The sequence below is a fragment of the Ambystoma mexicanum genome, chromosome 11 (genome assembly GCF_040938575.1).
Source record: "Ambystoma mexicanum isolate Mex_15411 chromosome 11, UKY_AmexF1_1, whole genome shotgun sequence".
Classification (NCBI taxonomy): domain Eukaryota; kingdom Metazoa; phylum Chordata; class Amphibia; order Caudata; family Ambystomatidae; genus Ambystoma; species Ambystoma mexicanum.
The window spans coordinates 600,517,112-600,540,915 of NC_090934.1; the positions used below are offsets into that span (position 1 = coordinate 600,517,112).

The 23,804-nt window shown below is 45.7% G+C and overlaps 1 protein-coding gene across 9 annotated transcripts in view; it reads left to right on the forward strand.

Annotated features, from left to right (window-relative positions):
• NAV2 (neuron navigator 2) overlaps nucleotides 1-23,804 on the forward strand; it is a 972,027-nt gene that overhangs the window by 543,615 nt on the left and 404,608 nt on the right. For all 9 annotated transcript variants that reach the window (XM_069623466.1, XM_069623467.1, XM_069623469.1 and 6 more), the window contains one exon: nucleotides 2,710-3,096. In XM_069623466.1, coding sequence (XP_069479567.1) covers nucleotides 2,710-3,096 — 387 coding nt within the window. The remainder of the gene's footprint in view (nucleotides 1-2,709; nucleotides 3,097-23,804) is intronic.

Sequence of the window (23,804 nt, forward strand, 5' to 3'; positions counted from 1 at the left end):
TAACCAGGAGAATGTTGTGAATAGGGCGCATCAGCACACTATTGTTAATAAATGCGCTCTGCCGCCGCAGGAACATTTAATAATAAAGGGGCACCTGCTGCACCTTCTGCCACTACACCAGCTTGGTGGAGCCCTTGAAAGACTCCCCCGAGTTGGCGTGGTGGGGGGCTAATTGCACCCTTTTGCTATTAAATGCACCTGCTGCAGAGGGGCACAACAACAGCACCCTATTGTTATTAAATGCACCGCAGCGGCGGCCGTATTTAATAGCAAAAGGCAACCTGCTGTGCCTTCTCCCACAACGTCAGCTCGGGGAAGCCCTTGTTAGACTCCCGGAGCTGGCATGGCAGGTTCTAATGGCACCCTGGGGGTTAGGCGTGGGGCCCGTCCGGCACCTCCCCCCAAGGCCGGCTCTGTCTATACGTTTGCTAACGATGCACTGTCTGCCTCTTGTTCTGACCTGGTGTACACCGCAGTGAGATCACGCCTCCCACACAAAGCACTCTATAAAAGAATATATACATATGTATAACATTGTAAGTGAACATATTGCATTTCTACTTTAGTAAAGCCTACATCTGGACTGCTGGTGAATATGGGTGTGCACCTATAAAACAAACCACGACTCGGCTAAGGCTGCGTTAACTACATAATTAAGTTACTTCCCTAAACCACATCCCCGGCATTAGTGGCGGTCTGGAAGCCTCGGTGCTTCAGGAGGTGAGGGAGTCCACTTCATAAACCCAGCATTGTCCTGGAGCTTCATGCTAAACGCATTAGTTCATTTTTAAAGTTTCCTTTCTAGCTGCCTTGTTTCTTTTTATTAGAAGAGGGCTGCCAAGTGATTTATGTTTCTGGTCAGCTGCACAGTGTGCTGTGCAGCATTTTCTAGCATGTGGCCCCGATTTTGCAGTGCGCACGGTGATCGGTAGGCACTAGGGAACTGTGGAGATTTCCCAGTAGGCCACTGCACCATGGGCCTCTTTTGTGTGGTATTTCCACATTTTCTCTTACGGAAAGGGCTGGGCTTGCTGAAAATGTGTAATATGGGGCCACTTTGAAACTTATTTCCAGGGCCTTCGTTTGGTTCCCAGCCCACTGGTGGGCGCAGCCCGTGGTTGCAAGGAATAGTGAGTTGGTAAACTAGTGCCAGGCACTAGCTGTAGCCGAGTAGTACCTGGGAGTGACTAGTGCTGTTCTTTAGCACCCCCCTAAACCTTTCTCTTTTTTAATGATTTGTATTTGGTTGAAAAAAATCGACCTTAACAAAATATATTCAATACAAACATTTTACATAACAAAATAACATGTACATGTTTCCAAAATGTCCAAATGCGTATCAAATAAAAAGAGTACCATTAAAAGAAAAGAAACAAATCAAAAGGCTCAGTATCAATAAAAAAATCATACAAATTGTCTCATTGGCAACTTTAGTCCTCAAAATGTAGGATGTGTCCGTAAAGTGGCCACAGGCATTATTTGTGGCCCCTGCAAAAGTTTAACTCTCGACTTCCATGCTGTATTCGGAGGCAGACTGGCTTTCCAAAAATGCCCACCCTTTGACTTCCTTGGTCCTCTGCAGTACTTTCTGGCAGTACACTGGGCGGTTAGCATAACGTATAAAAACGTATCGGAGAAGACGCATTAGAAATCCAAAGCAAACAATAATATGGCATAATTTGCCAGTCAGCCATATTAGTATTTCGGCAAACCCTCAATGACGCTCATTGAGTGAATTGCCCTCAAGTTACTCAATCATTTTCTCATTGGTAGGACACCAAACCCACATGATCATGACCTCTGGCACGGCTAAATAATCTTGTCCGTCACACATGGTAAGGTGTGGACTGTACTGAAAACCTTTCTTCTGCCCCGTTGCTCCCTTTCACTCCCCCTGCTGGTAGGCCACAGCGAATATTGGGATGTGCTTGAGACATGGCATGTATTGCTTCCACTGAAATGTAAACGTGAACTCTGCTTTGGCTTAAGCAATCAGACTATGTGGCAATCGCTTTAAGAGAACATCTGGGCAATAGTCTGTGTCTGCTCAGGAGGTTTCCAGAAAGCTCGTTCTCCTAGGCCAGGGGTCTCTAACTTTCTCTTCAATGACATCCACCACACCAGGTTTTCATGCTGGCCTCTATCTGTGTAAATATCGCCCCTTTACATTTGCTGTATTCAGATTTGTTTTGTGTGGACATCCTGAAAACAGGGAGTGAATTTAACTTCCGGGCTCCGGATATGGAGGCAGGTATCCCTGGCCATGGGTGAATTGATGTCCGTCCTCATGTAATGTACAGAGATGTTTGAGCCTCATAATCCATTGAATGTAATGTTATCCCAAGAATATTGATTGCTGATATCATAAAAGCTTCTCTGGATTTGGTCCTCTGTTTGTCTTTGAGTACCCAAGACTCTAGGCCACCCCATCCTTTTTTCAGGGTAACTCGCACTAGTAGCATGTCCACATGCTTGTGATCCTTGTGACACATACTTACCTGCTGTTCTTCTGAGACAATCTTGGCTTCCTGGACTATCTTTGTGCATCGTTCCTACTCCATCCGCACTGGAAAGTGCTACGGCATGATCTTTTTATCTGCATGCTTGGGTCATAAAGGTATCCATGCATTTATAATAAATTCATTTTTGGAGTGTTGAAAATGCATAGTGCTAAAAACTGACTGCATGTACTGTGAACCTTTTTTTTAGCACGCTGGAAACCACGTTTGACACCAACGTCACCACGGAAATCAGCGGGCGCAGCATCCTCAGCATGTCAGGGAGGCCGGCGGCGATGCCATGGCGACTCGGACAGTCTAGTCCCCGCCTTCAGGCTGGTGACGCCCCCTCCATGGGCAACGGATATCCACCCCGAGCCAACGCCAGCCGCTTCATCAGTGCAGAGTCTGGGCGTTACATGTACTCCGCCCCTCTGCGGAGGCAGCTGGCCTCCCGTGGAGGAAACCTTCACGGGGACATCACAGACAAGAACGGTGATGAGATGGATCTTGAGGGCATTAACTTGGATGCCACGGGCTACATGAGCGATGGAGACGTTCTTGGCAAAAACATTAGGACGGACGACATCACCAGTGGGTAAGGAGAACTGGCTTTTAATTTCATGGACTTTTCAAAAGATGCCAATGTTTAATAGGTGTGGTTATATATTTATTTGTCTATTTTTTGCCCTTCTTCATGCTGAGCTGTCGCACCTCTTGTCCAGGAAGCAATAATAATCCTTGCAGGCTGTCTCTATGCATCAACGTTATAGCGTTATAGACTGAGGGAGGGGGTCATTTATCGCGATATAATTACCCGCCACCTTTGCTTCATGCCATAAATTGGGGCAGGGTCATTATCCTGAGTGGTAATGACCCCTCCTGAGGTCTATAAGGCTATTAGCACATAGTGGTAGAAGCCATACATGTTTGGAGTTTTGGAGGTGAAGTAAAAAGGCTACTTGAAGAGTGAGTAAAGTAAAAAAGACAAACCGAATTGGCAAAAATTAGTTTTTATTTTGTAGAGTTTAAATAACAATTGTCTTCATACGTTAGGCATTTTAATTGCAACTTGGTTGAACTGGAACAGATTTTGCATGAGCAGGAATGAGGTGTCAGGTAAAAGTAAACTGTTTCCCTATAAGAAAGTGAAAGCCTTTTCCAAAGATTGAGCTTTCTCTTTCGTGTGTTAAATCTAATGTTGCAGCAAAAAAAAAATGTATCCCAGAGCGGAATAGCCCTGTTTAAAAACAATTTTCCTAGAACTTGCATTGCTGTTTCCCTGTCTGGTCCTGAAGACAGAATGTTCAGAATACAGTCAATACGAGTAGTACTTGTCTGTACTCTAAACGTTCTGGCTGAGAGGAGGTCAATGACGATCGTCATGTGCTGATAAGTTTTATTTCATGCTGCAAGTTTGCAGAGTTGATTGTAACTGGATTTTCAAGTTAACTTTGCCATTGGCTACTGCGCGTGTGTAAGGAAGTTGGGTGGCCAACTTTGCAAAATTATTTTGCAAGACACTTTATACGCACAAGATGGGAGGCATTGTGCTGTGCACTGTTTATGAGACTTCTGGAGCATGGTGTCACTTCTACCCCCTATCCCCATCATGGACCATTTTGATGAAATTATTTGGAAACTAGCTATGCCAGAGTATCAAGCCCTGATGTAATGCTCTCTCATGCTCTTACACTCTGCCTAGCTTTGCGAGCTCCCTCTCTCTACGCTCTTTCCCTTGCTAATTTATTTCGCTGTCTCTATGTGAGTGAGAGTTGTGGGTATCTTTGGGTAAAGGGGGGGTCTTGGCATACATATTGATTACAAATTAAAAGCAATACGTATTTAATTCTAGTAACATTGTTAACAGTTTATTTTTAAAATGTTACATTGTACATTTCTAGTGATCACTACTATCCATATTTTAGTCGTACAACGAATGCTAGACTTGTCTTAATGGGAAAATCACATTATCAAAACCTACAATAGCATGATTTTCAGGTAGATTCTAATTCTAAGAAGAATAGCCTGGGACACCATTGTACTTTTTTCAAAATACCCCTATGAGAAAAAGGTCAAATCATGCCAGTGAGGGTTCAAGGCTGCTTTGCATAATACCAATTCGCATTCTAGAAACATAAGAATGCCAACAGATTATAATATTTGACATACACATCTGCGATGCAAGGGGTTCTATGCTTGAATCAATAGCTATAAATTAATTTTTCAAAGCACTCACCCTATCATTAAAATGTGTGCAACATGGAGGCCTATACGCTGACTTGGGCCGCTTCGGGATGTGGATGTTATTGTAGAATGGCTGCAACATCAAGTCAGTCAACTGGAGTCCAAGGGCCTTTAACAGAGGATGTCTCCTTTCCCTGCTTAGAATGTTAGCCCTGTCTCGGGATAAGGATGGCTGTGCACATCCTCAGTTCTCAGCACACAAGCATCCTAAGAGATGTATGCATAAACACATATAGGATCGTACTTTCGACCACATGGTAGTACATGGGGTTCTTGTGTACTGGTGAACATTGCACTATGATATGAGTAATTTGACAACGTTTGTTAGTTAAGTTACATGCATTTTGCAAGTTTTTTATTTCTAGCACAGGCGTGATGTGTCAATCACTTGGCCAAAAGACATGTGTTAAGAACTGCACACTGGACACAAACACGGCTTATTCAACAGACCTTAGCCTTAACTAATGGAGCTGCTGCACTTGTATTTCATAATCGATATGTTAATTGCACTGCTCGTGTATTCAAATGTCCAATTCTCACGTTTCTAATTGCAGTGTTTACTAGCATCTTGCAGAAAATATGCATGTAACATGTATGTAAAATACAAATAATTACCATATTAGAAAATGTGTGTGCGGTATGGCAAAAGGACTTTACAATGATTTGTAGAAACAGGAAAGCAAGCATGCCATTTAAAGGGCACATACTGTTTAACTAAAATAAAGTATGTTCTTTCTAACTATTAATGTAATTTAAGTAGCAAAGTAAAAGTTGGCATTTTCTTTTACTTAACACAAACACATTTACGTGGATAGAAATGCTGCCCTAACAATATTAGGAGAAAGGGCACAAGAGTTGCCAAGCCCGGGACGCCTTGGAGGCCACATCCCCTTCTCTATTTTTATCGGAATCACCCAAAAAGACTGTATATAAAATCCCAGAATGGGAGAGTTGGCCGTATTTCGGCCGTTCGAAATTTCCGAATGGCTGAAAAGTTCGACTAAATCCCCCCAACGGCTGCGGGGGTGTCCCCAGCACCCTGGTTCACTACTGTGAGTGAGGGTTGCAGAGGGGTCCCCCGCAGCCGTTCCCGTAAATAGTTGTAAAAGAAAAATGGAAAGGACACTCCGGTGCCGGTTCCCAATCACGGAAGTGAAAGGGAACAAGCATTGCAGGAAAACAGCGAGTCGGCGGCACACAGCGAAGTGTGCCACTAAGGTAAGTAGGGGGTTGGGGGCAAGGGCAAACTCTGAAATGTTCAGGGGAGAGAGGACTGAAAGTTATTTCTGGAAAAATAACTTTCGGTCTTTTCTCCCTCGAACATTTCAGCCACGGTATTTCAACCCAGATCCCTTTCATCCCGGCCTGCCGCTGCAACCTGTTGGGTAATGGGCTTGGGTGTTCGTGCTTGCGCCACTAGCCGACAGCAGCCCTGACATTGGTTTCTGCCAAAGCCCCACAGCCGTATGTGGTCTTGGAGTCCAGATCTAAAGGGCAAACAAAGTTAAGGGTCGATGTGAAGCCTGGGCCCGAGTCAAACAACTGCCTGGTGGACGAACAGACCAGATGAGACCGCACACAACCACTAACTCAGTTATTCATCAATACCTGACCTTGTTGATACAGCAGTGGCGCTAAGTGAGCAAGGTTTTATGCAGCACATAATTAATCCTAAAAGGACCATGAAGTGAACAGGCTATATCTCTTCCCAATATTCATGGATTAGCGGTTAATCCTAGGACTGCGATTGTGCTTGACCCACCCCACCTCAACAGAAAACACAAACAATTATAAGGAAAATGCCAGTACCTGGCTCATTAGCTAAAGCGTGCGGCACAAAACATGAACCCGTGCCCGTTATAAGCACCACGGGAGAAGCGTACTCCCTTATAAGTGAAATCAACCATTTCTTGGGGTCGTTTGGAACTTTTGTCAATATGGATCCTGGGGGGCTTGCGGGGGGACTGGAGCTACTAACAATGACACCTCATCTAGAGCAGAAAGAGCGACAATCCCACATATTTTTAAAGATGGTACGGGAGAAGTGCTGCACCTAGTTAATGTCTAAGCCCCTCCAAGGATTGTGGTAGGGGGCATTAACAGCCACAAATTCTGGACATTTGTTTCCATGTCCCACCCCCCGATCATCACAGCCCCTGCTGTTCTACCCTCAGACCACAGTTGCAACTCTGGGACATTTGCCCCCGCCTCTCACCCCACGATCATCGCCGCCCCGGTTGTTTTACCCCCAAACTATTGTCAATTAGAATGCCACTGCAATCTGACTGGTAATGGAAACCGTGTACCTGGTGAACCCTTTGGGGGGGGGATGGGGAGGGGGTGACAGTGCAATTGGTGAAGGCTGCATCTGATGAGCTCCCTAGCCCTATCTTTACACAGCCACCCAAGCGACCCACCTGCCCGCAGGGGCTTCTCTAGGGATCGGTGTTGGATGGCGAATTCCTTGGGACTGCCAATTGGGAAAATGTGAAAAAGGGATCTGGAAAGAGTGAGGAGGTTGAGTGATCAGGGGGTAAAAAGCCAGAACCTGACAAAATAGCACAAGCAGACTCCGCCATGCTGGCAGGAAGCTTCGTCAGCATCAATGTCACACAGGGTGGGAGAACACCCAATAACGCGACCGAAGCAAGTATACCTCCCCCTACTGTCCTAGCAGGGGCTGAGCCTCCGCAAAAAATAAATCAATACAGTTGGGTCAATAGAGTGGACAACAGGGTGGACATACACTGCCCTGTATTACCTCCCCCACCCCCAACCCCTCCGCTGCAGATTCTTTGCCCCAAGGTGGCAACATTACTGGACAAGCCTACAAGTAGGCAGGGCTGCATCCATTCTTCATCAACTGCCAAAAATAGCAGGCCCTATGTACCTTGGGCAGCGGGGTCACTTTATCTTCATAAGTTCCCTAAATTGGCTCCCAACTTGTATGAGTCTGGTGAAGCACACATCAACAAGTCCGTCCATTGGATTTGGCTGGTGAGGGGCTCCTTATTTACAACACGTGAGCAAATACTGGGCTGTACCCATATTCACCAGCAGGGAGCAAACTCATATTACTCTATTAGATTAGGCTTCCGAGCCACAGGATCAGCTGGGGGATTACTGAGCTTCAACAGGCGATGCAAACCACCGGCAAATAGCTTAATAAAGCTTAGATCTGTGCCCAGTGACAAATTGCCACAGTGGTCCATACTCTCCAGAGCAAACGCTGTCTCCTTGGGGTGTAGGCTTCTGGGCGATATCCCTTGGTCTAGACCTGCAAGGCATAGGGTCCACTTATGACATTGGGGCATTCTATTTCTCATTCTAAACCACCTCTGCCCTGAACCCGACTGCCCATTGTAAGGAGGGCATGGTTTCAAACAGTGAAGAACGACACAAATGATCACTTGAATGGTGTAAATTGAACTTCAGTGGGTTGGTTAAATGCCTATCTAATCCTAAATCTAAGGATGGGAACAAGCTATGACCATCAAATAATAACGCAGTCCTAGTGGAGTCTCTGTTAAAATAAAAGGGCCTATACTAATAAGCCTATTGCCAATCCTTACTTCTAAATACAATTGGTGTGGGACAACAATGTATGCAAAAGGAAAAGTGTTCAAGAAGGAATATGTCAGGATAGTTGAGCAGTTGGCTTCCCTGTCCACGTTTTCAGCACAGGACAAGGCAACACATTTGAGCTTCGCACACACTCTGGCTTTTCTGTCACGAGGATATAGTTCAAAGCATAGATATCAGGGCCTTCAGTGCCAAAGTCTCTTTACCATTCAAAGTCTCTTATTGCAGAGTTTCTGATGTAACAAACAAGCACTACAGTTCCTTTCTTATCAGGTTTTTTACATCCACAAGTTCTCGGGTTCACTATTCACCATTGGTCTCTCTCCAAGTTTGGACCCCCTTTTGCATAGTATTTATGATTGGTCTCCCTCATTCGGGCTCAGACCATGTAAAAAAATCAAAGACTTTCGACTGTGCAATTGATTTTCCTTAAACCGTTGCAGGACCACTTGGATTCACTTCATTTCTCATTCTCTGTTTCTGCTTCTCCTTTTTATCACTTTTAGCTGGACATCTTACAAAGACCTTCGATTGAGCACCCTCGCGGTGTCAGACCACTGTGTCACAGGTGTTGTATCTTTCCTCTTTGTTCAAACATCCATCAGCAATTCGGCTTGCCTCGTCACACGCTTTATAAACCTTGCTTCTTACGCTCTTTATACAATCTTGCCTTTTACAACCTTGACTTCAACACAGACTGGTCTTGCATCGGTCTCCCCAACTCACCTGCTGTGTTGATCTTTCTGGCGCTTCTTTTAAGCTTGGTGCCAAGGACAGTTCCACAGTGGCTGCTGTTCCTCCCCAACTCGATCAGCCATGTAGGAGTGCCCCAGGTATCATCAACACACAATGCAGGATACTTCAGTCCTGTTTCCTTCCCTTACGCTGCTCAGTGTGAAGGCCTCTGGAAACTAACGGTTTTCCGTAACAGAAAGGTCAAGGGGATCTCCCTTCTGGCACACCCTTCTTGGTTTGCTGTCTTTCTTCCCTTCGTTCAGCTGCCGTATCGAAAAAGCTGTTCCTTCATGTGCTTTGCCTCGCTCAGAGTGTGCTCTCGTGCTCCGCCTTTTATCTGTGTGGGGAAGTTTAATGGAAGTCAGGTGTGAGTGATTACCATTAATTATGATATGACATGGCATTTATAACGCGCCTATTGCCGGAGTTGCCTGCCCATGGTAGTGGGACATGTCACATACAATGCTCGGGTGTGAGTCTGTTTTCTCCCAGAGTGGGCTGTCTGTGTGAAAGTGTTCATGTCGAAAAGGAAAAGGGGGGGGGATAGAGTTCCTAAATATCCTACCGGTTAGGATGGGGTAAAGGTGTTACAGGGAGGGGGCTACTGCGTCTCACCATCAGGTGTCCCACTCCCCAAAGACCCCTCACCCAGGTGACCCTCCCACACTGGTCCACCCCCAGGGTCTGCATCCAAAGGCGATGGCCGTGCCCGGGCCACCTGAGAGAGAGATTCCTGGAGACTAGCGGGTGAGACGCTGTCTGGTTTCTCACACTGTGTCCTTTCTTATACCTACCTGTTCTAGTTTGATTGAATACTGTTTTATAATTCATGTTTTATATTTATTGTGCACAACTTTTATAGCTCAATGCCGAAATAAAATTATGAACTGAATTGAATGGTGCCCAAGGTTATAGTGCTTTTAGAAGTAGTTGTAATAGTAACAACAGCGGGTGCACTATTGTCAGTAGCAGAACTAATTTTACTGATACCAATAGCAGTGCATTTAGTAACAATAGTATTAACAACCAGACTACTGGCAGTACTAATGCTGTTACTAGTAGTGGAACTACTGCCACTACCAGTGGTGGCAGTAGTACTATTACTAGTAATACTAATAGCAGCTGCTGTTGCAGTATTCCCAATACTATCAGCAGTAGTAGCACAACTAATATTGCTAGCAGTAGTAATAGTACTACTTCCAGTATTAACACTACTGACTAGATCAGCACTTCTAATGGTGGTAGTAGTAATACTATCAGTACTTGTAGTTCTATGAGTAGCTGAATTAGTACTACCACTACTACTAAAGCTACCACAGTACTGCTAGAAGTATTACAACCAGTTGTAACTCTTTCAGCTACTTCTGGTACTACTGTCAGTAGTAGTTGTAGTAATAGTTCCACCAGTTGGACTTGTACTACTGCTACGTCTGATGTTAAAAGTAGTAAAACATGTGCTACTACTGATAGTAGTTATAGTACTTCTACTGATGGTCATAGTAACCCTGCTACCATTACAAATAGTACTAGTGGCAGTGCTAGTACTGCAAATAACACTACATTTCATTTACCACTACTACTATTAGCACTGCTACTGTTGGTGGTACTAATTGAATTAAAGCTACTCCTTTACTTACCATTACAACTACCAGTGGTAGCAACATTATTAGTAGTAATAGCATCATCAGTGACACCACTACTAACAGTAGTAAAAGTAGCACTACTGTTTTTATAACCATGCCCGCTATTGGCAGTATTTCTTGGAATAGTCCTAGTATTTCCATTGGTAGTGATACTTCTAATACTAGCCGAGACACTATTAGAAATATTACTGTGGTAGTAATACTATGGTTACTGTTGGTACTGGCAGTAATGTCACTGTGACTGGCTGCATTGCTACTACTGCCACTGGTAGTGGTACTACTGCACCTGTTGGCGGGTAAGGGAACTTGATGGTGCAAAGTAAAGGGGAATGCAGCTCACTTTGTACTTTGCCCCTTCACTGCCATGGTGGCACTTCAGGTTCACTCCAGATGGGCATGTGAGCGCGAGTAAAGCGCACTGAAGCATGATGTTGCCTCTACCCTGTGTTTGCCTTTGCTTGGAACACTCCTTTTTGTGGTGATCTATTGCATAAATCCCGAGACATTTCTGGCCCCTGTGCAGTCCAGTCGCGCGCCCACTTTGAAGCAACTCATTACTTTTCTTCCCTACTTCTTTACGTGCATGCTGCCCAACACACCATGTAAAAAAACGGTACAGTGCCACAAAATAGCCCAATGTTGACTGCCCTACATCAGAGTCTGCTTGCCATGTGTATCCATTAATAAGTGCCAAGCTGGGATTGGGAAATGCGGCAAGTGTAGGCACAACATGCAAGTTTGCGCCAGTTTGACGAGTTACTTGGCTGTGCAGGAAGTTGTTTTGACTGGACAAATATATTCTTTCAAATGCACAATTTGGAACACATTTTTAAAAACTCCTCCTTGGTTACTACACAATCTGTCACGGCAAGAATTGATTGAGCCAAGGTTATGCCCCAATCCGACCCTGATAATTACATATTTCTGACGAAGTTCTAGCAGGTTTTGATTATATCAGCTTGTTACCACTAGATGGCGCACTTGCTGCAGTGAGACATTGTACATGGACCATTTAGCTAGACGAACGGCTCATATATAAATTGGACAGAGCTCGACTGGACGCTCACCCCGGCGTGGTGTTAAAGCAGCCCTGCGCTATCTGTACGCAGCTTTTACATGTACGTCATTCTAGCTCCGATGGAGAAGCAGCGTACATTGCGACGCCTTTACCAGGCGGTCATTCAGAAGTATGCCAGCGTTTAACCTTGGCAAGTAACACCTTGTCGTGCTTAGGTTGGCAATTATGATGCGCCCACTGCACCATTATGTTTGGTGCCGGCCTATGTGTCTTGTTCAATGCAGTGGTTTTACAGAATGTTGTCGGTGACATTGTCGGGGTGCCATGATTTGAAATATGAGCAAACCATCTCCCCTAAAACCGAGTCTGGGGTGAGTTTCATCGGAAATACGCAGTATGTGGTAAACGTATATGCTGCATGTGCCTCAGGGACTTGAACTATATGCCCGGGGTGGCGTCGGGACCTTTCATACTTTTCAAATGAAAGTGGCCTCGAGCCCACATGTTGCCAGTCAGAAGTCTTATACGGCAATATAATCCTTTATATATTTCATTCTGGGGCTTTAAATGTGTGCTTTGCAGCCAGGGGTGGACTGGGAATCAAAGGAGGTCCTAGAAATAATTTTCAGAGTGACCCCATATTACACACTTTCAGCAAGCTCAACCCTTTTCCTATGAGAAAGTTTGGAAATGAAATAGGTTAACAGAGTTAGGGTGCAGAGGCCTACCAGGGAATCTCCCCAGTTCCCTATAGTTCAGTCCTCCACTGTTGCCAGTGCTCGCCTTGCAAACTGCGTTTGCGAGAGCCATTCCAGCCATCAATCACTTCCTTGGGGTTTACACAAGGGTTACCACCTTGCTGCCTTTTAACTCTGGTTCCTCCATATCATCCCCTTGCTGACTAAGAACGATTTATAGGTTTGCAGTGGCCATTTTGGGCCTCATCACAAGTTCGGCCTTAGCCCTTAAATGCAGCAGTAAAGCTATTACCACCGCATTTAAGGGTTGGCCCATTAATGAGTCGGGCGTCAAGTGGGAGTTTTACCTTCAGCTTTTTTGCTGGAGATAAAAATGTCCCCTTACCGCCCGTTTTCAGCGCTATTAATGCGGCCGGTAATAGGGCCCCTGAACCCTAGTGAACCCAATTATGAACGGGAACTTACCGTTGTACCGCTACTCATGATCCAACGCTAATAGCACCGGACCGAGTAGCGGTAATGCTATTTGCGCTGGCGGTATCTCTGCAGAGATACCACCAGACTCCTGATGAGGCCCTTAGTGTTTAAGCTCGCTGCTGGCTGGCCGTCTTGAGATATTTGGTGGCTACTAACCTCATCTTTGTCACCATTTTAATGTATGCACTCCACGGGGTCTTCGGACTGTTTTCGTTCTAGGCAAGGGCGCCCTCATTGGCCCCCCACACATCTTGAGCTGGGCCAGGGTGATGCTAAACTGCTTGATTAAGTCGCATGAAATGCAGCGAAACACGATGCTCATTGTGAAGCCTTCTCACTGTGCATTGTGTGCTTTGCTTGATGCATCCCTTGCCATGCACCGTGCGACCGAAGGCAGAAAGCAGCATTAGGCGCACATTACTGCCACTCTCTTCTGTCTGGCTGATGGGGGGGGAGGGGTGTTCCCTCAGTGCCGGGTTAGCACAGCACAATGAGCCAACAAGAATCTGGGCCTATGCTCATTCTGTGGGGCGAAAGCCAAGTATAGTTGCTGGAAAGGACTTCTGTCAAGGTTACCTCGTTTAACACAGCTATTTTCAATGTACTGCTTTAGTCTTTCTGCTCCCACCCTTTTCTATCTTTCTCCTAAATCTATCTTTCTCATAAATCCCCAAGCCCCAATTCTTTAACAGCACATAGGAGCTACATGGGGGAAGAAATTCGTCAGGATAATGGTGTTATAATAATGCATAAAACCTATAACCCCAGCATATAGTCGTCAAGTACTGTGTGGCTTTACCATATTCAAGTGCTCTCCAATGTAGGGTGACCAGATTTAAAACGTAAAAAACCAGGACAGGGCCACTAACATAAAAGTAGGACTATTGAAAGTGGTGGTCAAGGCACAGCACTAGTAGCGTTTGGAGAAGAAGGGGGTTTAAGTGTTACTGTTCAAATAAACACAAATTATAATTCATTTATTACAAACGAACACTATCTTAAATTGTGATATGTAGCATTTCTTCTGTGAGAGATTGACCAGGACCACTGCAGTTTCCAATGGCAACATAACCTTGAGAAAGGGGGATAGAGCACCAAATACCGGGACAGTCCCGGCAAAACCGGGGCGTCTGGTCACCCTACTCCAGTGGGATCAAGGCACCCATTAGCGCAAACACCATGAATGCTCACAAGAACCCACAGCATCATTTGCAGGCGCTCTTTTTTAAATGTGGGAGCGTTGGCTTCATAGTACCGTGCGTGCATTTTCTCCAGTGTTGACGTGTGGGATGAACTGGAAGTAAAGGTCCTTCGTCGTCTTCAGCCACCCCCCGTAGTGACGGGTTCCTATCACGACTGTTCTCTCTCGATGACTACCACCCACTGCACCCCCACTGGTGTGCATCTTCAGAGGCTGCGTCCCTTATGATATGCATTCTTCAGAGAAGGCTTTGTGCGGCCGCAGCAGGCCTCCAGGTGCCTTATGTGTACGGCCCCTCTCAGCGACTTTCTCCCGCTGTAAAGGTTAGGGGTGTTTCTGGAAAGGCAGCCAGTGGACCTGCAAGGGCTCTCACACTTTGCCATAACCACACTCTCTGGGTAGCACAGGCTGAGCAGTAAGTCCTGAACTCGTGCCCTCTCATTCAAGTATGGGCAATAGATCAAGTGTGGCAACTATCTATGTGAGAAATGACCTAAGGGTTAAAAGGCAATTCACAGTAGGCCGTGGAGAAAGAGGCATAAGCTGGGGCACACCCTGGGGTTTAAGTGATTTTAGCCAGCCACCAACCCACCTGCCAATTCGGCCTCCTATTACAATCCTTAAAATCAGCTGCAGTTAATAGCAAACTAATGAAGTTTAAAAAAAGAACAGAGGTTATTTAGGTATATATTTGAAAACCTTCTGAGTACTGGGAAGTGTTTTTTTGAGCACGGCTCATTTGTGTTTATGAATAAACGCGTATATTTTGGATTTTAAAATAATTTTTGTAGATTACTTTGTGAATAATCGTGAACATACTGCTGAGAGTGGTATAAAGGAAAACTTGAATCACATTGGTAGATGCTTTGCCAGTGAACGCGTTTAAGGTAAAACGGGGAGTGGCATCTACAAGGATGTAGGGTCAGGAAGGCTTTGCACCAGTACTGGTTTCAAATACACTATGACATCATATGTGTGGTGACGTCCATGCAGCGTGCACCAAAGCATCTACACGACACAATGGGGCTCCTGTGCACTGGTCAGACTGTCAATAGATCAAAAGTCCTGCTCCAGACGCAGTGAGGCCGGAGCGCTCTATAGGGATCTCCTGGCGGGTCCTGCAAACTGCCGCCATGTCTGCACGCAGACATACAAACTGGACTTCGTCCATAGAGACTGCTGCATTCTCCAGCTCACCACTGTCTTCAACACATAAGGGGCCTCCTCCAACACACTTCCTGGAATTGCAAGCCTGGGGATGGCCAATGAAGTGGGCTAGGCTCAACTGTGAGTTCCTCGCACAGTTTCTCCCGCGTATACAAGAAAGGGGTATCGGTTCATTGCATTGAATTGTATGGCAGGCCCAGCTTTTGGGGTCAGTGGTAGAGAGATTTTATTGTAGTTGTGGGCTGAGGCTTGATGCAGAACAGTGAAGCTGCCACATTGGCGCTGGCCGATCAGTGCTGATCTGGTAGGTGCACAGGGAACGTGACTGGGGACGGGGGGGTGGGGTGTCTAGTCTGTTTACAGTGCTCATGATATGCTGGGAGGAACTATGAGCACTTTTAAATGAGGCAGGGTTTTGAACCGTGGCTCATCTAGGAGCAAAGCACTGAACTGACCTTACTGGAAGATTCTGAGGCTTTGGATCGGAAGTCCAAAGAGGGGTGTAGGGGCATCAGATTAATCTGCAGATCTACATCGAGCGTTCTGATTGCCTCTCCTATGCATTATATATTTATATGGGAGTTTTGGGGAGTGCTACCTTATGTCTGCTTTAAACGCTTGACATTAGGGATTAAATGTGAAACAACATAACGAAACATCACAAAATATAACCTAATAACATGAGTTAGCCAGCTAGAATAACAGCATTTTGTGAACAACAAAAACAGGAGTGTATACATATAGAAAAAGTGAAAATGAAATATGAGCAAAACGCTCTTAAAAAGAAAAGAATTGGTTACAAGATCGCAATTCGGAAGGGAGAGTTAAAAAAAGAAAAACTAACTGGTATTCTAGCTGGCTAGGTCATGTTATTAGGTAATATTTTGTGATGTTTCGTTATGTTGTTTCACATTTAATCCCTAATGTCAAGCGTTTAAAGCAGCCATAAGGTAGCACTCCCCAAAACTCCCATATAAATATATAATGCATAAGAGAGGCAATCGGAATGCTCGATGTAGATCTGCAGATGAATCTGATGCCCCTACACCCCTCTTTAGATTTCCGATCCGAGGCCTCAGAATCTTCCTGTAAGGTCAGTTCAGGGCTTTGCTCCCAGATGAGCCACGGTTCAAAACCCAGCCTCATTTAAAAGTGCCCATAGTTCCTCCCAGCATATCATGAGCTCTGTAAACCGACTATACACCCCCCCCCCCCAGTCACGTTCCCTGTGCACCTACCAGATCAGCAGCTTAGGGCCAGCGCCCATATGACAGCTTCACTTTTCTGCGTCAAGCCTCTGCCCACAACTACAATACTAGAAGTTGTATTTCTTTTGAATTGTGTCAAGTCTTCTTGGATAACAAAGTGGTGAAAAAGCATTGTGGCTGGGAATAACATTGATGCTATTCTGTGGAAGTTATGTCATGTTAAAGGTATTTGTACCGTGCACCGTCACCAACGGAATTGGTCCCCAGGCGTGGAAATTCTTTATTTCACAAAGAAGAAAAACTCTGTTGTTTTTTTAACTTTGGTTAACAAAATGTTATCTTACCATTGGAAATTTAAGAACTGAATTAAGACGTTGCTACCTATGTGGATTTCCTTCTTTTCTTTTGATAAACATTGGAGTTCAATTAATCTTGAATCCTAGAGAAGGGAGTTTCAACCAGGTTACCAAAAATGTTATCAAGAAACTGTGAATATCATTGTTTATGTTAATTGAATTGCCATATATTTTCTTTGTGTATTTGATGTTTAAGTGTGAGGGCCAGAAATCCTTTGTTAAAGAGTTTTCCTTTAGTTTTGTTAGGCAGGGAAATCCTCAGCAGAGTAGGGATAGTGAGGTGTTTAATATCATTTATACTTTAATAAAAAAGCATGTTTTCCACAATCATTAAACGTTTGTCCCCTTGCGTTGCTGACCCCTCACAAAGTCCAAATAGGTGAAGGCATCTGGGGGAGTGGCACCAAACTAAAAGCAAAGAAAAGCTTATATCAAATGTATACATTCGAATTAGCATGCATTTTGATTGGGAAACAAAACGCACAGATAGATCCTAACAAGCCAACGTTGCTCTTCATGTTACTGCAGGTCAAACATGACAGCATAACATAGTAGCATGCCAACCCTACTAGAACATAGAGATTTCAAAGAAGGGTATAGCATAGAGAAGCTAGCATAGGACAGCAACATAGCAAAAACAATGCATAGCTCAGCATAACATAACATAACAAGTGATGGAACCCAGTACAGCAGCACCTCAAAGGTGGACACTTGCCCTTCACACCCTTCCTTCGTTCCACCCAGGGGCACATTGATCTTTCCTTTTATTAGGAGGTGCTGTTGCCCATCTACAAGAAGAAATACGTGGGCACTTTTTGGCAATTGAGCCAAAAGGTGGCTTCCATAAAATAGATTTTTTAAAATTTGTTTTTTTTATAGCCCTAACATGATGATCTGCATTTGCTTTATAGTGCTTTGGCGTGTTGATAAGTTTAGGAAAGAAAACACATTTTTATTGAATCCACGTTTCCAAAAGCTACACCAAAGAAAAGAGGCATTGTTTCACCAAAGGGAATGTGCGTGTGCCCTCAGACCCTGGAAGGGATCCTGAGAAGGTGTATACCTTTACAACACCCGCTCTGCAGACCTTGTGGGCCCTGAGGGCACTTTTAAGGAGTAGAATGAAATGGGATGCGGTGCTAGCTACTATATTATGTGATCGTGCATGTATATTATACTGCGCCAAATGTTATGTTACTATGCTTTTATTTATACGCTAAAGGAGACAAGGTACACAACCTTTAGTCTGATAAATTGCTCATCTGTCTACCAGAAGATGATTAGTAATGACCCATACCCATTAGTCCTGAAAAAATGGACTTGGTGCGCAACAAACTTTCATAGATTTGATCATTTTAATTATCATATTCAAATTCAATAAAACATTGTTAAAACAACTTGTTTTAAAACACACAAAATAACCCAAGATTTTGACCCACTATGCTTTTATACTGCACCAAATCTGGTGTGCAGACATTTGCAGTAGATGTTTTCCCTTTTCATGTATTAACTATACACTGCAATGCAAGGTATCAGTGCTTTAAGTGGGGTAATAAATTGAGGGGGGGACGTGGCTTGCCTGTTGGGCGTGGCCTGAAACTTGAAGTGCGTGGCCTAAAGAAGAGCATGCAAAAATGCACAGGGGTGGTCTTGTCTACATAACTAAGAACATAGTGCAACACTGCTGGTACAACCAAAACGTGTGGTCCTGGGCCAATCACTCAATTGCACTGTGTCTTATCTGCAGCACTTAAAGTCCTGGTGTAGTAAATAGTGACAGTATGCAGCAGTGTAGCCTCACAACGTACAGTAGCGCAGCCCCACAGCGTACAGTAGCGCCTCCTCCATTTGAGATTATTTTGTGAGTCCCCTCCTGTGAATGCAGAAATTACAAGAACCAGAATGCAAAGTTAAGGAATCATAGAATCCAGTAGTGGCTCATCATTTCATACCTGAAAGGGGACAGGTTGCGTTTTTTATAGCTGTTTGCTTATAGCTTCTAACCCCTGTCCTCTATGTGCAGCACTTGCACCTTTCCAATTGCTCCACATCTCTGGGGTGTGTCCATTCCAGCAACATTAACGTTCCTCGTGGCTTCTACACTCGTACAGTAACTCAAAGCACAAGCTCTGCTACATACACATTTCTTGTGATGTCTAATCTGTGTTTGTGTCTACACTAGGGTATGTACCTTGCTCCTGTGGCTGCTGATCTGTGCCCTGTATATACGCCACAGCCCATATAATCTCCTTGTGGCTACCACTGTTAAAACATGTCCTGTCTCTATGCTAGAATAGAGTGCCATCATCGCGGAATGCTAATTCTACCCTCAAATGACACTTTGGGCAGATGAAACGGGGTAAGAGAATGTCATGCGCTTTGCTGTGCACTTTTAATGCTGCCAAGGCAGTATATACCAGTCTCTATGAGTGGCGACTGAATCTAAAGGGGAGCTGGCAATCACTGATTCTAGGATCACTCATTTTCTTTGCTTTGGTTGTGGCCTAAAATGTGTCCATTGCACAGAAGTACTGTCTTCCTAGGTTACAATGTGGTTTTGGACGCAGTTCTCATTTTGTTTCCTGGTCATGGTTTTCCATCCGGTGTTCTTTGTGCTTGTTTGATGCTACGGTTCTTGTTCAGTGAAATAAGAAAACAAATATGATATTTCAGACCCATTGAAGTGTTTGGGTGTAGAAATGTTATAGCGAATAGTAAAGCTGATATGAAGACAGCAGTTCCAGTTTTGGGGAGTGATTACTGTATAAGAGAACACATTAATACGCAGATTGGAATTTCTAGAGAGCAGTCGGCAAATAAACCCGCTCTTAGGTGCATGATACCCGTTAGTGGGACAGAGCGAACGGTTCTGTGAAGTGGTGAAGTTTTTGGCTTTGAGAAGCTAATGTCTCCACCATGGGATTAGCGGCTCAAACATGAACACCCTTTTGTCTCCACTCCTGTTGTGCCTGTTACAGTGCACGGCTGAAACAGAATTCTTACTCTCGGCCTTAAGCTGTAACAGTCACAACAGGGAGTGGAGACAAAAGGGTGTTAATGTTGGGGACGCTGTGCGTTTCCTGAGCTATGACTAACGCACGTGCTAGCCAGTCACAGCTTTGCACAAACTAGTTTGAGCGATACTGTGCCTGGCCTGCACTTATGTCAGTCACAGCTGCCTGACTTAATGACGGCAGGCTCATCTCCCGTCTCGGCTGCAGCTGTGGCGGGACATTGACCCGCCATGAAGTGTTGGTTCCGGCTGAGCCTCCAAAAGACTGCCAGGGCTCGGCCCTGGATGGCCCTGGCCCACTTAAAGCACTGCAAGGTATAGCGTTTGACGGTTGTACTGTCCTGCTCTTCAAGCTTTGCAGCACCACCCACTGGTGCAGCCCAAACATGAGTAGGTAAGTGAGATATAGGGCCATGCTCCTCAGTCATGCTGAATCTGCAGCTTGCACTGCGCCCGTGCTCACTGAGGCAGTTGGGAAAGGTCAATGGATGCCTTGACTAGCATGTGTAATGCTCCTTTGTGTGAAGAGCTACAGTACAGCCTGTGCGTGCATCGCTGTATATAGACTAGGCCAGAGCGTTGTTGCTAGAATTAGGGCAGCGCCACCGACGGCCCCGTTGTCATGAAAGGCCCATTATTGCAGCGTCTCACTTAGCGCCGCCGCCTGCACTTTCACAGTGCTGTCGTTTTTCGAGAGATCGGGAGTGTGTGTTTTCATTGGCATAGCTCGCGGAATAGGAGCGGAAGCCAAGTACTTGCTGAAGCCAAAATAAATGACATTCACGAGACAAACGGTTTCAGTTCCAGGTTTCTAGCGTAGGCGACAAGACGTTCCGGGGCCTGGGAAATGGGGGCTTCCCCCCATATCTGCAGGAAGTGTTCGAGCAGGTTTACGGCCCACATCCACATGCGTAGACTGGAGTCCCAGACGAGATTGCACTACCAAAACCGTGTCATGGAGTTGACAAATGTTTGTAGTAATGCTTTTTTTGCGGAAGAATAAATTGCTGGGAGCTGATGAAGAAAAGATGTTCTTTAACTCCTGAAAATAGAGCACATGATCCAACTGTCTGTGTGCGCGCATGCGCGATAATATCACATGACACCATCGCGTAAATGGCAGGTTAGGGGTCTCCGAGATGTGTGCGGGACCGCATGAATGACAAAGGTCTGTTCTGGGTGTGATTGACAGCAAACTTACTGGAGCTGATTAAAAATACAGAAAACCCTACTCTCTCCGTGCACAGTGATACGAAGAGAGTAAAGTGTGCTTTGCGGGAATGCCTGAGCACGCATTGCATGGACCATTAGGGTCGAATTGCGCGTTGTCTGCCAAACAGCTCTGGCACAAAGCCAGTGTTTATGGAAATAAGTAAACACTGGTGCTGGAACGACCCTGGTGAAAATAAGGTGTTTGCTTTTACGAGGCAATAGCGCCCTGAATCATTCTACCCCATTTACACATCACTGCGCGTCCCATTACAGGCCTATAGGAGTTTATTCACAGAACAAGAAATAAATATGTATAAATGTCATTAAAATGATAAAAAGATAACTATGGCTACATATAAATTGTCAGCGTTGCCACCATTGGGAGGTATATTGCATCCCCTCTGGTTCTCTAATCTCAGTTTTGTTCCGTGGTTATGCACTCTGTATGCTCCTTGCTAGTTTGGGGGTTCTACCTTCCAGCATGCTTCTTGACAGCATAGCACAGTTTCCGCAATATAGCTCCCAGCCCCCATCTCAAGGATGTAGCACCTCCATTCACTCATAAAAAACCGTCTCAGGGCTGTAGATACAGCCACTTCTTGACTCAGTCTCAGGGCTCTAGATACAGCACTTCTTGACTCAGTCCCAGGGCTGTAGATACAGCACTTCTTGAATCGCAGTCTCAGGGATGTAGGTACAGCCACTTCTTGACTCTGTGTCAGGGCTGTAGATACAGCCACTTCTTGACTCGCAGTCTCAGGGCTGTAGTGCCCGGACAACTTTTTGCGTCACCAAGGGATTTGATGCCCTGCTCACCCCTACAGGTGTAGTGCCCAGCTCACTTTTCTTGATAGTCTCAGGGATGTAGTGTCCGGCCCACTGTGCTCAGCCTACTAAGAATATAGGTGCTTGCTCGCGCTCTCGGTCAGTGGCCGATATTCTCACCCTCTAGTCGGGTCACCCTCCTGGGCAAGGTGTTCTCCTCGGGGGTCTCTCTGCACTCCCGATCTCTTTGCCTATCCTTGAGACTCTCACAGCCCAGTACTCTCCTGGTTCTCAGCTTCCCAGGCAGATCTTCTCCATTCAATCATGTTTCACCCTCCTTGCCCCTCTCCGTTCTCTGAGGCTTCTCGCCCATTTCAGACTTCTTGTGCCTCTCTGGCCTGTTAACACTCATGGGTCATTCAGGACTCTGGGATTGCTCAGCGCTCTTGGACCATCTTAAGCTTTGAGGTTGCTCTGCTCTTTTGTGCCATTGACCTGTCTCAACCCAACCAGCTCTTCTTGATTTCTCATCAGTTCTGGGCCGCTCTGTATTTTGGGGCACTTCAACAATCCTGGATCAGCAGGCACTCCTGTGCCACCTAGCACTCTTTAACCAACCAGCTATCCTGAGTTACTCAGCACTCTTTGGTCAGCCAGCTCTCTTGGGTCCCTTACACTGCTCGCTCCTCACAACGACTTCTGCTGCTGTAAATACAAATCCTGCAACGCTCTCTTTCAAACTGATTTCCTTTGCTCCTGTGTGCCTCCCTGTGCTTGCTTGGTATTGGCTACATCCCTTTATTTTATTTATTTATTTTATTAGGCATTTATAAGGCACTTATACATTAAGAAAATTGTGTTTCAAAGCGCCCACAGGGCAAAGGGACGCGAACAAGGGAAAAACAGCAAATGGAGTATGCAAAATGCAAATAAAAACAAAAAAGCGGTCCTACTACCTCTTGTGAACATTGGGATTGTGCAAGTGCAGAGGGAGATGAGGAAAAGGGGAATTGCTAGAGAAACCACAGGGAGGGTGGGAGGTGAATTTCCAGGGAGATCATTGTTGCACGGCGACAGGTGAGTGCATGAGCCGGTTGCAGAGGCAAACAGGGGCGTGCCAGGCAGTGAGAAATAGATGGGGGCAGGGGATCACAAACCCATACAATAAGTGCAGGCCTATGTGGCAACACAGGCCAAGTGGTGCCCGTAGGCAACTGCCGGGGGAGGGCGGATGCTGCGGGCAATCGGGCAGATGGGCAGAAGGCCAGGACCCGGAAGGACACATAAGGTCCCAGGCCACCAATCACAGCAACTGTGGGGTTTAGCACGGGAGCGAAAGAGGGACGGAGGAGGAGGAGAAGAAGAAGGTCTTGCGATGTTTGCAGAACTTGAGGAGATCCGGCTCAAGATGGAGTGAAAGGGAGAAGCTGTTCCAGAGGAGGGAGCCAGCTGAGGAAAGGGAGCAGCCACCCGTTCTCTGCTTGGAGAAGCACTTGTCAAGCAGAGAGTTGGAGCCGGAGGATCGGAGGGATCTGGAAGGGCAGTATTTCATGAGAGAAAGTTGCAGCTGGCGTGGTCTTCGGCCCCAGACAGCCTTATGATGACGTAGAGGGATTTAAATTTGATCCTTGTCGCATTCGGGAGCCAGTGTAGAGATTTTAGGGCTGGAGAGATGCGCTCTGTGGGCTTAAGGCCAAAGATAAGTCTTGCAGCCCTATTCTGGAATAGCTGGAGGGGACGGATAGGGTAAGAAGGTAGATTAAGAAAGAGGCTGTTGCAGAAGTCCAGCCTGGAGAGTACCAGAGCCCTAGAGACATTGAGCTTCTGGGGGAAAGTAAGTAAAAGGAGGATGCCCCTGAGGAAGTAGAGTTGGAAATTGACCTTCTTGGCAAGGTCCAAGATGTGAGGAATGAAGGAGAGGGAGGACTCGAAGATCACTCCCACTTTTCTGGTCACAGAGGAAGGAGAGTGGGGAGAGCCCATA